The 14,464-nt window shown below is 36.9% G+C and overlaps 1 protein-coding gene across 7 annotated transcripts in view; it reads right to left on the reverse strand.

The window, feature by feature from the left end:
• Positions 1 to 14,464, reverse strand: part of VPS13C (vacuolar protein sorting 13 homolog C) — a 104,046-nt gene that overhangs the window by 61,590 nt on the left and 27,992 nt on the right. For all 7 annotated transcript variants that reach the window (XR_008238375.1, XM_052808907.1, XM_052808904.1 and 4 more), the window contains 15 exons: positions 13,963 to 14,105; positions 12,398 to 12,590; positions 12,128 to 12,242; positions 11,659 to 11,795; positions 10,810 to 10,936; positions 10,054 to 10,171; positions 9,563 to 9,692; positions 9,110 to 9,188; positions 7,984 to 8,123; positions 7,227 to 7,380; positions 6,721 to 6,797; positions 6,503 to 6,562; positions 3,493 to 3,646; positions 1,442 to 1,558; positions 17 to 120 (listed from right to left, as the gene is read on the reverse strand). Coding sequence is in view for 6 of the 7 variants with exons in the window: in XM_052808907.1 (XP_052664867.1) it covers positions 17 to 120; positions 1,442 to 1,558; positions 3,493 to 3,646; positions 6,503 to 6,562; positions 6,721 to 6,797; positions 7,227 to 7,380; positions 7,984 to 8,123; positions 9,110 to 9,188; positions 9,563 to 9,692; positions 10,054 to 10,171; positions 10,810 to 10,936; positions 11,659 to 11,795; positions 12,128 to 12,242; positions 12,398 to 12,590; positions 13,963 to 14,105 (1,848 nt within the window). In the remaining variant the exon portion in view is untranslated. The remainder of the gene's footprint in view (positions 1 to 16; positions 121 to 1,441; positions 1,559 to 3,492; positions 3,647 to 6,502; positions 6,563 to 6,720; positions 6,798 to 7,226; positions 7,381 to 7,983; positions 8,124 to 9,109; positions 9,189 to 9,562; positions 9,693 to 10,053; positions 10,172 to 10,809; positions 10,937 to 11,658; positions 11,796 to 12,127; positions 12,243 to 12,397; positions 12,591 to 13,962; positions 14,106 to 14,464) is intronic.

Below are 14,464 nucleotides of genomic sequence, written 5' to 3' on the forward strand. Positions count from 1 at the left end.
TCTTGTAGTTCCATACTTTTTTATGAAGGGTCCTTGAATCAACATCTGCGACAACTATGTCTTTAAGTCGGGCAAAGAATACAGTGTGACTTGGCTGAAGGAGAAGAGATGAGTCAAGACCTGTAAAGTATAAAGAGAGAAACAGTAGTATTGCATAACAGAAGTAACACTCATTTTCAGGATGGGGACACACGACACCAGTAGAGGAAACGAGAAAGTTACAGAAATTATGCATTGCAACAAACAATTATTTTGTTAGTAGTTTGCTAAATTTAACAAAGATTTTTAAAAAAAACCACAAAGAATACCTAAACACACTTGATTCTTTCCTGTTTCCAAAGGAAGCCAGTTACCATATCCCTTGCTGAAGGGACTGTAAATAAAAGAGCTCCATTCAATCCAAGACATTTTAGTCTCCCTGTATCCAAATCAGAATAATTAGAAGTAATTCCCCAACTACCATAACTTCTCCAAAACAAAAAAAAAGTCTTGTAAGTTCTGGAAATAGAGACTTTTTGCTTTTTATCAGTCAGACACAGAAGATAAGTATATTGTCTAGAGTTCATACCCAAGTCCATACACTATGCTGGCTGTTATTAAGCTTTGAGAATGTGACCATACTACAGCTTTGAATAAAACAAAATAGAATTTCTAACACAGATACTGTCTCAATACCAATCATCTCTGGAAAGAAATGAGCTACTACTAATAGAAAAATATTCAAACAATAATCCGCCTCTTAATAACCAAGCTACTGAGTTAGTTTACTGAGATTTTCTATCAAAAAAGATGTTACTATACTGTATTTTTGCATACAGAATCTTGTGTGAATACATCATACGATTTAGAGATGGGCAAAAGCAAGAGACTTTTTATGAACTGTATTACATACTCTTGTATATCACACATTCTTAAATATTCATACCAAGAGAGAGTTTTGGCAGCTATTAGGATGGCAGCTATAGCCAAGCTTGGAAGTGAAACTTCGCCCCCCACCCCGAATTATTGATAGCCCCTCTGAGGGGTGAAAAAGAATCAAGAAAACAAAACCAAAACAAGAAACCTGAATAAACACTACGAGTTCAAAACCAAACAAAACAGTTTTAAGGGGGTTTTTATCCTAAATAATTCAGGTATAGCAGAAAAATATTCAAAGCTTAATACAACATGAAAAGCCACCCATAATCAAACTCCTTCAAAACATGAACATAATTACCTGAAGAATAATATATCATGCTTTTCTAGCCGGAGGCCAAAACATTATGACAGACTAGAAGACTGACTTTGAAAACAATACCACAAGCCATGTTTGTACAGAACACAATAAAAAAAAAAGTCAGATGCTGAAAATTTACACCTTAAATATCTTTTAGTCCAATTACTAACAGTTACTCTGAAACTAAACTACTAGATCAGTTACTACTAACAAAGAATTTAATACCTTGTATCTTAATCTCTGCAATGTTCTTTTTTTCATCACAAATATTTAAACAGAAGGCATCCAGCTTGGCAAAAAGCTTGAAGTCAAAGATATCCTTATCCTTTGAAGGTCTAGCCACTAGAAATGAGAGAAATGGGGATTTTCAAGGTACATATAATACATATTTTCACTTGAACTCCTGAGCATATCTGAGGGTTGTTTTGGTCTGGGGGGGGGGGGTGGCGGCATTCAGGTGACTTAGTTTTATTTCCTATAGTTTCTTTCATCACCACTATCATGATTAAGTCTATAACATCCCATCTTAGAGCAACAAGTCTTCCTCTGAAGGCAACTCTACTGATAAGAGTAAAACATACCAGCATTTGCTTGTAATTCTATGTCTGATATTACCCCATCTAGTGATGGCTCTCTACTGGAACAATTTTACTTTTTTTAAATTAAGGGTAATTGCTGGGTTAAGAGGAAATCAATTGCATAGTACACTTATTTTTAACATTAAGTCAATAACTCAATAGGTTCACAGTAGTGCTTTTTTCAGGTTATCTAATATTTCCTATTCCAAGATCCTAATGTAGGAAGTTTTCTCTTAAACTTCCAAGCTTGTAAGAAATGGCAAACCTTAGAAGCTTATTTCAGGCAATCAACACCCAGCTTTTACGAGAGCAAGTATTAAGGCTGGGAAGAATAAGGTGAAGTCACACACAAGTGTCAAAAAACTATCTATGGGGGAAGACAAGAAGCCATCAGATCTCACTGATGGTCTGCACCTTCACTAACCAAGAGTAGCAAAGTGTTAATTCAAGAGCTCAAATATTTATGGGCTTTGTCACACTGTACACAGCAGCAACTTCTTTTTCAGCCTGCAGATTCAAACCCAGGTGTCATGGTTTAACCCCAGGCAGCAACTAAACACCACGCAGCTGCTCACTCACACCCCAACCAGTGGGATGGGGGAAATAATCAGGGGAAAAAAAAGTAAAACTCTTGGGTTGAGATAAGAACAGTTTAATAGGACAGAAAGGAAGAAAATAATAATAATGATGATGATGATAATAATAGAATTGGAATATAAAAAGCAAGTGATGTGCAATGCAATTGCTCACCACTCCTGACCGATGCCCAGTTAGTTCTCAAGCAGCAATCCGCACTCCCAGGCCAACTCCCCCCAGTTTATATACTAGGCATGACGTCACATGGTATGGAATATCCCTTTGGCCAGTTTGGGTCAGCTGTCCTGGCTGTGTCCCCTCCCAACTGCTTCTGCGCCTCCAGCCTTCTTGCTGGCTGGGCATGAGAAGCTGAAAAATCCTTGACTTTGGTATAAACACTACTTAGCAACAACTGAAAACATGAGCATGTTATCAACATTCTTCTCATACTAAATCCAAAACATAGCATTATACCAGCTACTAGAAAGAAAATTAACTCTATCCCAGCCGAAACCAGGACACCAGGCCATTTAAAATTATAAGTGATTCTGAACATTCTTCACTAGACATCTCATTTCCAGCTCACCTGATGCTTGAGTTTTACACTTAATATTAAAGACAGTGCAACTGCTCCCCTCTGAGCCTATTTTGATATAAATTCATTTTTCGTTTCAGTGCTACAGGAACAGCAATATTTTCATTAAGCTCGCAAAGGACCTGACTACTTCTTTGAAAGTATATTTAAATTGCCTAGATCAGTAACACAGCATAATCAGCAAAGTACTATTTATCTCCTTTATTCTACCATGAACACTAAGATCATGCTGCTGTTTGAGTCCTCTAAGCTCGCAGAAATCTCATTTACTCAAATTCAAGTCTATTTGTGAAAAGGCAATGAAACACAAGAATAGAAAGCTCACCTGAAGACGCCATTTATGATCATAATCATTGTTTCATTTATTGGTTTTTTGAAATCAGTCCACTAGCCTGGTGAGCCACAGTCACATGAGCTTTGATCTTCTCCCCACACTACAAAGCTAATCAGGTTTCTCTGGATTTGATCGTTTCGCCAGCATGCAACACATCCTTTCAGAACCATCATTTTGACAAACACAACTGTACCTTTCTTCAATCTAGTGTCATCTTCTTGTTTTTCGTCTTTAGTTGGTGTGTCTCTACTACTTCCACTGCCTGATGGACTAACAGCTGCTAGAAAACTGACAGCAGACATGAGGGCCTCTGTATGCAGTAGAAGGTTCAATGACGAAAAAGCTACCTGTTGAAAACATGAGACTCCGTATGACAAAAAAATAACTTATAAGATTTGGACCAAAGTACAAAAGCACCCAATGGAATATAACAATTTCTTAGAAAAGCTGCATGCATTACCAGCAACAGATCATAAAGGAAAAAAAGCTTTCTGTAAAGCAGAAAAGTGGTAAGCTTAGAAAATAAGAAAACCTAACAACAACCCAACAGCTGTAACTGTTAACCTATAACCTCCTCAGTACAACAGCAAAGTGATACAAAATTTAGAAGCATTGAGTGAAAGGCTCATTGTGGAAAACTGCATTACATAAGTGGAAAACTTAATTAGATGACTAAGGGAGATACACCTGGAGTAAGTTAGTAACCTAAGTAACCTAAAGCAGGATTCAGTCTTCTCAAGCAATATGCTCTGTCAAACACAGACTCACTCTTGAATGCTCCTGCAATAACACAGTACTACACAAACAGGTAAGTAGCAGGTGGCTACCAGTAAGGTATTTAATATAAAGGTATTTCTCAACAAATCCACTAAGGGAGTCCCAAAGAAGAGTAAGTCCTTGCCATGTGGTTTAGTAAAAGTTATCCACCTGAATGGGCTTGAAATTGGAATAAGAGCCCAAATGCAATTCTTCCAGACACAGAAGTCCCATTGAAGAGTTGCAAGCAAAACACCTGATGATGTATATAAAGTTGAATTCTCTTAACATCAGCACCGTCCCATAGCATGAAGTCAGTCAACTCAGTATGTATATCCATGTCAGTAGCACTGGAGTAGTAGAACTGTCATCCCCTGCTGCAGCTTCAGGAACCTTTTCTTAGCAAAAAGATTCCAGCATTAGAGTTCCCTGATGATATCTATAGATACTCTAAAACTATTAGGTGGCAAGGGAAATATTTCAGTCTTCACACCAAAAAAATGGCAGGCAAAATAATGCCAAGTTATAAAGGAAGGGAAGTACCTATCACAGAAAACTGACAGCCCTTTGTAGTTATGGTGGGTTGACCCTGGCTGGATGCCAGGTGCCCACCAAAGCTGTTCTATCACTTCCCCCTCCTCAGCTGGACAGGGGAGAGAAAATATAAAAAAGGGTTCGTGGGTCAAGATAAGGACAAGAGAGATCACTCACCAATTACCATCATGGGCAAAACAGACTCAGCTTGGGGAAAATTAACTCAATTTATTACCAATCAACCAGAGTAGGGTAATGAGAAATAAAACCAAACCTCAAAACACCTTCCCTCCACCCCTCCCTTCTTCCTGGGCACAACTTCACTCCCGGATTCTCTACCTATCCCCCACAGCAGCGCAGGGAGACAGGAAATGGGGTTTACGGTCAGTTCATCACATGTTATTTCTGTCACTTCATCCTTCTCAGGGGCAGGACTCCTCACACTCTCCCCCTGCTCCAGCGTGGGGTCCCTCCCATGGAGACAGTCCTCCACGAACTTCTCTAGCGTGGGTCCTTCCCACAGGCTGCAGTTCTTCACAAACTGCTCCAGCATGGGTCCGTTCCACGGCGTGCAGTCCTTCAGGAGCACACTGCTCCAGCGTGGGTCCCCCATGGGGTCACAAGTCCGTCCAGAAAACCTGCTCCGTGGGCTCCTCTCTCCACAGATCCACAGGTCTTGCCAGGAGCCTGCTCCAGCATGGGCTTCCCACGGGGTCACGGCCTCCTTCGGGAACCCACCTGCTCCAGCGTGGGGTCCTCCACGGGCTGCAGGTGGATATCTGCTCCACCGTGGACCTCCATGGACTGCAGGGGGACAACCTGCCTCACCATGGTCTTCACCACGGGCTGCAGGGGAATCTCTGCTCCGGTGCCTGGAGCACCTCCTCCCCCTCCTTCTTCACTGACCTTGGTGTCTGCAGGGTTGTTTCTCTTACATGTTCTCACTCCTCTCTCCAGCTGCCGTTTCTGTGTGCCCCATGACTTTTTTCCTTCTTAAATATGTTGTCACCGAGGCGCTACCACTATCGCTGATTGGCTCGGCCTTGGCCGGTGTTGGGTCCATCTTAGAGCCGGCTGGCATTGGCTCTGTCAGACATAGGGGAAGCTTCGAGCAGCTTCTCACTGAAGCCACCCCTGTAACCCGCCCCCGCTACCAAAACCTTGCCACGCAAACCCAATACAGTAGTTTATTTCCAGAATTCCTCAAGACACTGTTTTTCCTTAGATTGAAATCTCTGACTCAAAAATATACCATTAGTACAACAGTCAAAACTTAAGAAGTTAGGTACTTGCTGTCTAAAACCACCTTCCTATATTGCAGTAATTTTTAAGAGATCAAATTCTTATTCTAGAGTCTATGACAAAAGTGACAGAGAGGAAAACGCAGTATCACAAGAAGCTCCCAAGTCATATTTCAGGGTGAAGAATTGGAACACGCTCCTCTCTGCTCTCCCCCCCGCGAAAAAAACCAAAATCACTCATAAATGGATTTAGACTTCTTATTAAATTTAGCCAGAGTGCTGATTATGTAGTGCTCACAATACAGATTATTTGACAGGAAAAAGAAAGAATTCTAGACCGCACTGCTTTTTGCCATACCGGACATTTGAACTTCATGATCTCATACGCATGAGAAGATGCATTATTTTATTATTTTGAATTTTATCCACATGAGCTAGCTAGACAGTTTTTCATCATAGTTAAGAAAAAAGACTAACATACTGCTCTTATATTAAGTTGTATAAAAACTTTCAAGTACTTTTAACTCTTTAAATATCCCTGCTGCAAGGTCAGGGAGGGGGGGAGCTTGGGCAGGGGAGCAGAACAGGAAAGCCAAAAAAACCCTTATTGATTCCTCTCTTCTAACGAAGCAAACCAAAAGAAAATAAGCAATAAAATCTGCAAGTACTCACTTGAATCATCTGTTCAGCGTTGTCAAAAATTGTCTGAAAGTGTGGCCCACTTCTGTCAGCCTGCAAACAATGATTTGCATGAAGGTTAATATTAATTCCAACCAGTCACTGTGCTCTTCAGAAGACGCAAAACAATCCACTAGCTCTGAGCAGTAGGTTTAAGACTTTATAATATATAAAAGTGTTTTAAAAATAAATTTTAAAAGCTTTATGTATACCTTGATATATTCCACCTTCAGAAGGTCTAAGCCAGGTTTATCCGAGGAACTAATTAGATGAATGGGTGCTTTTTTACCTGTAACATACCACATGAAATGCATAAAAATTAGGGTAATTTCTGTTCTTTCAGAGAACCAAGGAATTTTTGCCTTGAAGATAGGGATTAACTTTCAATACCATTTGTTAAAATACATTGCACCACCAAGCATGAATCACTGGTATCTCTTTGTTAAGTCCAAAATTGCAAGCCTGTACCCCTTCACCATCCAAAGATTGTGCGCTAAGCTATTTATTTATCTAATAAGCATTATGGTGGGAGTCCAGAGCTTATCAACTGTACCAATGGGACAAGCACTGCCAAGCGACGGTTGCATACTAAATATCGTAACGGGAAAACTAGAACATTTGGATTTCAGTGAGCACAAGAGACAGGAGAGCCACGGTTTCAGACTAACTGATTATATACATGTACACACTACTATACTTCTCTTCCATTGCTTATTACCTCCAATTTCATAGTAATCCAAGCTTATTTTCTTTAAATAAGATACAGCTGCTAAATTATAGGTTCTGACAGTAGCTTCTGTCCCAAGATGCATTACATCAAATACAAGTACCGTTTCCTCAGTTTTCTTTTGCCTGGTGAGTTCTACTAAAACCTGGATGAGCAAGAAATAGACAGTTATACCATCTTTTCACATTTAGTATTCCCACCATTCAAACCAACAATGAAAAAAAAGCACAAAATTAACACCTGGCCTTCTATACTGGAAGTATTATTTTTATTACAGAGTTAAAGTGAAAAAATAGAAAAAAAAAGTGATTGTTTGATGGTGAGAGATATAAATATCATAGAAATATTTTGGCATTTGCTCTTAGCAAGTGACCTGCCTGGGTATTTACTTTGTTCTTCCAATGCAAATTTCTCACCTCCCACCCGCAAATTATAACTTGGTACTATTATTTTCTACCAAAAATACTCCAGTAAGGGAGGTTTTTGTTCATTTTTTTTAATACTTATACACAAATGAAGTATGTATGTTTTATTTATATACATACCATATATTAAAAAAAAACCTCATATGCATACCATATATAAATAACTCATACATAGAAATACATATGTATACATGTATATTTTTTTGTTTGGTGGCTATGTTTTTGCATCCACTACGTCTGGAGATCACTGGTAATAGAATATTGGATTTTTTTTAAAATATATTCTTTGTGTAGAAGGTAAAAATAGAATTGAAGAGACATACCTCTTTAATTTCAAACTTCAACAGAAGATCTGTCAGTTCCTCTTTAGCAGGCTCCTTATTTCTTATTTCTTCTCCTTTAATTAGTGACCTGTCAGTTGGTTCAGAACTTTCCTCAAAATCAAAATATTCTTCTTCAGAGTCTAGAGAAGAGAAGTGAATTCCTCCTTAGTAAACTTCCAGACACAGGGGTAAATATCCCAACCTCTCTTTCCCATTCCAAGGGAATTTTAAACTGTATGAGCAGTTTAAACCTAATCTGACAAAGTATACTTTTTAGATCTACACTGCTTTCTTACCCACTGGATAAAAAGTGAAGAAAATTAAAGCCCTATTAAGGAAAGCACTAGAGTTTAGCTGTACCATTAGACATTCAAGAACACATATAAGGAAAACCAGTTCTAAAGTAAGCTCCAGGAAACAAGTTTCCCAGGTTCCACTACAGGAAAGTTCTTCTCCAGAACAGCCATGGAAGTAAATGCTCAAATCCACAGTGCCAATACAGTAATTTGCCATTTGTTATTCTAGTTCTTCATTTTCAGAAAAAGGAGAGCTTTGCTAATGCAAAACACTCAGGACAGTACACATGATGTTTGTAACAGTCTATTTTTGCCACACGTTGGCTGCTTAATGCAAGTGTACACAACCTTTAGACATGTTACCTTTTTTATGTGCCCACCCCAAAGTATGTGTCCTGAAGTGGTAGCAGCAGCAGATTAGTATTTGGCTAAACCTGGTTTTGGGTTTAAGTCAATTCTGAAATAACAGGTTCCTCAATATTCTCTACTTAAAAGATGTCTCATGACATGTGAATAATTAAATTGGTTTGCTAATGACATCCTAATACACTTGTTATTAATAGCTCACATTTGAAGAGGATGCTTATGCATAAAATTAATTAATCCCAAAAAACATTTTTTTGTTTTTTTAAAAAAGCAAGTTTATTATTCTGAGGCAACATCAGCATCTTAATCGAATCTTCTTATGAACATGAAGTTAGAGATGATCAATCATACTCATGTCTACTGTCCTTATAACATGTTTTAAGATCAATAGCAGCCTGAAAACATCAGCTACTCCGTAAGTTATGGCCTTCTGCTTTTAAAAAGGTTTATCTGTAGCTTCTTACCTGACACTATTTCTGCTAACAACTGGGGTGTATTAAGTAACCCTTTACTAACAACAGGAATTGTAGGAATAGCCGGTACCTAGAGGGAGGGGGAAAAAAAAAAAAAAATCATTATTTTAAAGTCTGTATAACTTGGCATGTTCAGTCATATTTTCCACTGATTATGCATGTTTGACCTTGCCTCCCCCATATTCCTTAGAAAGGTCAGTTTTGCCAATACTTATACTGAAACCAGCAGGACAATGACAAAGGCTAAGATACCCTCACTTGAATAAGCCCAGCATGTTCTGATGGTAAGTCATAATGGAGACACTTTGCCTGACTCAACTTGGCAACAGATCTCTTACTTCAAGTGAAACAGACCACAGACTTTAGCAGGAATTTACATTTACAATGATCACTTTAGTGATGTCATTTTTTTAAATTCAGTTTTCTTAGTTATAGTCAGCTTACCTTTGTGCTTGGAATTGACACAGATGACTTCTGAGGCAACGGAATGCTATCAATCAGATCAAAAATTGCCTTGATTTTCTGGTCAGAGACTCTGACATGCACCAAAGGAAGTTCTCCTGACACTTTAAACCTTTTTTAAAAAAAAAAAAAAATTATTAAACTCCAAGACAAAAAAAAGTACATACCAATTCTTGATTTAAGTCTTAGCAATATCTATACTCTTATATAAAGATCGCATCACAGTAAAGCTAGTGATCCTGCATTAAAAACAGGCCTTGGACTCAGTTTAAACAGTATAGTTAGTAACCAGTGAAGGTGACCAGGGAACTACTAGCCAAAGAATGTTTTGTAAAAAGTAGTAAGCTACTTTTATTTCTTAAGTTAATACCTTCAGATTTTAAAGTGTAACTGAACCTTTGGGGAAAATACAGGGGTTTTTTCTGTAAGTACACAGTAGTTAAAAAGAAGTCCTTTCAACATGAATATATTACTTTGCCATCCTGGTATCTCTTTCCACCATCGATTTTGCCAATTGTACATGAATATCCATAGGCTGTAATATGTGCAAAGTTGATGGGTGTTGAAAACGAGCCTTCTTCCAGTCTTCACCTGCAAATGTTCAGTAAATGTAGATGAGAAAACATCACTTGCTAATTGCTTTAATTAAGGTATCATTAAAGTAATCCAATAACATCACTAGGAAAGGACAAAGAACCCATTCACAAAATAGAGAAACCTAGAACAATTTGGGTAAAGTATTTTAAAAGCTTTTGAATACACTTTCAGTATTTCTTAACACTATACTGCCTTAGCAGCCTGAAGTCCAATTCTACACTAAAAGATGTACCTGCACATAGAACCCTACAAAAAAATAGATACATGGATAGATAAATATAACAGTAACCCAGCATTCTGTTCACTGCACAAACTTAAGTCCAAATGAAGTATTAAGGCCAATTTTAGCTGTATTTTCCTGCATATGATGGAAAACATAACAGTTCTATGCATTTATGTTGCTTGCTGGCATCACAGTAAAGAAATGATACGCAAGTCCAAACAAAAAGCAAGCAGCTGTTTGAAGAGAAACTAAAATTTTTTCACAGTTTAATACCAGACTTGTATCATAATCTATCTCTTAGTTAACTACTTGTTTTGGTTCGCCTTTTTTCTTTAGAAAACTTATTTATTTATTACAGGTAGGTAGCCTTCAATCTTTTGAGTAAACAGCAACTATGTTGTTTTGTTACCTGTTCTTCCAAAAAGAAGTTGCACATTTTTTATTTCCACATCAAACTTGTCATAAGCTTTATCCATAATCTCCTCTAAAGATGAAAAGCTAGAAGCTTGACTACCGCCTTGATTTATGCTGTTCAGCTAAACACATAAAAGACAAGATAAAATTAAGTCTAAAACTTACATACATGTGGTATTAATTCTAGTGAAGATGAAAAAGATGATTCATAGGAGTTTATGACTGACATTTGGGCTCTTACAGAGAAGCAATCTTAATTCATTTCACACTTATCAAGAATAAGTAGGGGTTTTTTTATTGCTACTTCTATCAATCCACTTAATTCAAGTTATGCAAAATAGAATTTTTCTTATTAGTTTACAAGTTTACTGCTGGAGTACAACTAAAATAAATATTTAATCAGTCAGCTAAAATCAAGTTAAATTATTGTAATCTTTCAATTTTATAGGAACAAGGGAATCAAATTTCAAACTCTAAGAGAAAAATTATATTCTCTTTTATTAATAAAAGGCTATCATTTTACAAAAACAGGAACAAAAGTTCATATGTTCTGCTGAAGAAGTGAAAGATACTAAATGATAAGCTATTACAATCACATTTACAAAATGAAAATGTTTCCTGGGGAGATTAACTAGTACAAGTATGTCAAAGACAACTTAACAGCTCTGAACATAGATCAAATTGCTGATCCAAATTTATTTGGTAAGAAATATAACAAGTTAAAACACATTCATACAGATTATCATCTTTGCCTTCTGAAAACAAGATAGTTTCAGATGACAGCTATGTTAAGAGAAAAGAATATTTTCTTCCTCTGAGCTTATAAGAGAGATCATTTATATACCTGAAATGTACCAAAGTCCAAAATCAGCAAATCTGATTTTTCATGGTAAAATCCTGTCTGTGGAACCAGAAGGTAGGAAGGTTTCAGATTAATCTTCAAATCAAGGACTTTCCGCATTTCAATAATATGAACTAATCCTTAAATAAAAAGGAAGGGACATTAAAACTGAAATGCTATTCACAAGTGAAACATTTGTGCCAGTCAACATAAAAAGAGATGCTATCGATCTGAAAGATAACACATCTTGAGTAAAGACTTACTTTTGTAACATTCTATTGATTTCTCACTAAACTTAATGCTCCTTCCCACAAAACATCCACTAATCCTCCAAGTCAAAAACTCAAAGAAAAAAACGCAATCATACTGTTTGGCCAGCAATCAAAACACAAGCAAAGTGTTTAGAAAATCAAACTGAAACATTTTAAGACATTCAAGGGTTCACCTCAGGTGAGGTTTGTTATTATCTTACCTGTAGCAGTTCTTTCCTTGATTTCTTCCAGCTTCATTAATGTGGCTGATGTTAATCTTTCAAGATCCATTCCCTTACTTGTCTGAAAGAATTCTACCATTGCATTTATTGTTCTCTTTTCAAAAAAAAAAAAAAAAGACAGACAAGAATTATCAATATACACAGAAGTCACTCAGTGAAATCTCAAAAATAGATCTTGACAGAGTAAAGAGAATAACAGCAGACAAAGGAGAATCAGAAAAAGAAGTAAGAGTTTTGGTTACTACTCACTGCATCGTATTTTATTTCCACAGGCTGTGATTCAATAGTAAGACTCTGGTCAGCAGTACTATCCTCTGGGTTAACATTAAACTCTATCTTAAGTAAAGAAGACTTGCTGTCCCCTATGGAAGCCACAAGAGATGGTACAATGTTTTCTTGTCTCAGGCCTGTAACATACCAGTTTTCAAGCTTTGCTTCAACCCTGAAGATGAAGAATAGTTGAACATACTGAATTAGAATACAGAACACAGTTCCATCTAGGAAAGATCAGCAAGATGAGAAAGCCTTTGATAAAGCCAAACATGACTAACTTCACAGGACAAACATACCACATGGTTAAGAAATTGTTACATTATTAAACTGGAAAAATAAATAGGAGGCAAGTCGTTCACAGCAACACAGGCTGATATTTTCTTTTTACCTTCTGTTATCTGCAAGGTGGACTGAATATAATTTTCAGCTCACGTTTATTAAGAGAATCAGTTGTAAGAGAAAAGAAAGGGAAAATATTTATGCTACAGATGAAAAAGAGTAGGAATGTTAACTATTACATATTGATTTCAAAATCAGTTACAGACTTGTTTTGGTACAAATGGGTATTCTTTACTGACAGCTTCCCTGACAATAGTGTTAAGCATAGTCAGTAGAAAAATGCCTTTTAAAGAAAGCCATGTGAATACCACCAAACCACACAAACGTCATTCGCCCTTAGAAGTACCTATTAGATATGAAATTTATTTTGGGGTCCTGGGTCTCCACCATTGGAATCCCTGACTTTGGGAGGCAACACAGTTTGGGCATAATCAGTGTCACAAGCCTGGCTCCATTGAGACAACCTAATTACATTTTCCAGAAACTTAAAAATCAACAAAAGTATCAGTCTTGCCAACGAAATTATATGGCATGCATTTATGTAAAATATTCTCAAAGCTCTTTATTTTTGTGCAGCATTCAGGCTGCACCTTTAATATTCTCCAAAACAGTTTTTAGCAAAAATATTTCAAGAGTAAGCAGCTGAGCTGGTGATCTTATGCATAAAGAACTGTAAATGAAAGCATGAAAAGTGCACAGACTCATTTTCCAGACACTGAAAATCTTATTCATTGACAGTATAATCCAATAATTTGTGTTCAGTATTTCTGGTGTGTCCTCTTTTAAAACACAGGAAGGAGTCCGTTTCCTACATGCTGGTTAATCTGCTACCCACAACACACAGACGTAGTTTTTCATTAACGTAGGAAGTAAGCAACACATTCAGGCTGGAGTGTGTTAGCCAGACCATTTCACACTGCTCAGGTATCACTTCCCAAAAGCAATATTTAGCACTTCAACATCTGGATTCAAAAAAGAGCTTATTATTGTTTATAAAGACTAAAAAATAGCATTCCTTTCTTCATTCCATTTTATGTTATTCACCAAATTACGTGACTGTAACTTTTGAGAGTGCAACTGCAGAATGCCCATAAATTTAAAAGTCACTATACAACATAATGCACTACCCAAGAAAGATTTTAAAAGTCAGGGAGCGGGGGGAAGATGTTTCTACAAAAAAAAAAAAATACCAATCCAATTACTTAATGGCTTGTGCTCCTGGGCGCTGTGATATTTTGGTACTCAGATCAATTATCTGTACTTTAAGAGTTTCTGCCACGTTCTTGTCTTCTTTAATTGTAAGAGAAGTGCTTAACAGCTTCAGTGTCACAACATGGGCAACATACTAGCAAGAAGGACAGAGAAAAATCGAAATTAGTCATCTTGATATGAATTACTTTTTAGAACTCCTAATTTCCACAAACCTAATGAAATGCAGTATTTAAAGCTATTCCAGTTGACTAAGGTAAGAAACATATCCCTATATAGGAAGCGAAATATAGAGTCTTTTACCTTCTTTCAACACTTATCAGTTATTTAACATAAAACAGTGCATTTCAACAAATGCAGAGTAGATAAAGTCTGTATCTCTTTTCAGGATTCAGGGAAGTTTTTTTTTAAACTGTGAAAGCAAGCATAGCTAAACTACACTCAATAGAGAGCTAGTAAGATAAACAAACAAAATCTTCATAATCCTATTAAATA

The sequence above is a fragment of the Harpia harpyja genome, chromosome 14 (genome assembly GCF_026419915.1).
Source record: "Harpia harpyja isolate bHarHar1 chromosome 14, bHarHar1 primary haplotype, whole genome shotgun sequence".
Classification (NCBI taxonomy): Eukaryota; Metazoa; Chordata; class Aves; order Accipitriformes; family Accipitridae; genus Harpia; species Harpia harpyja.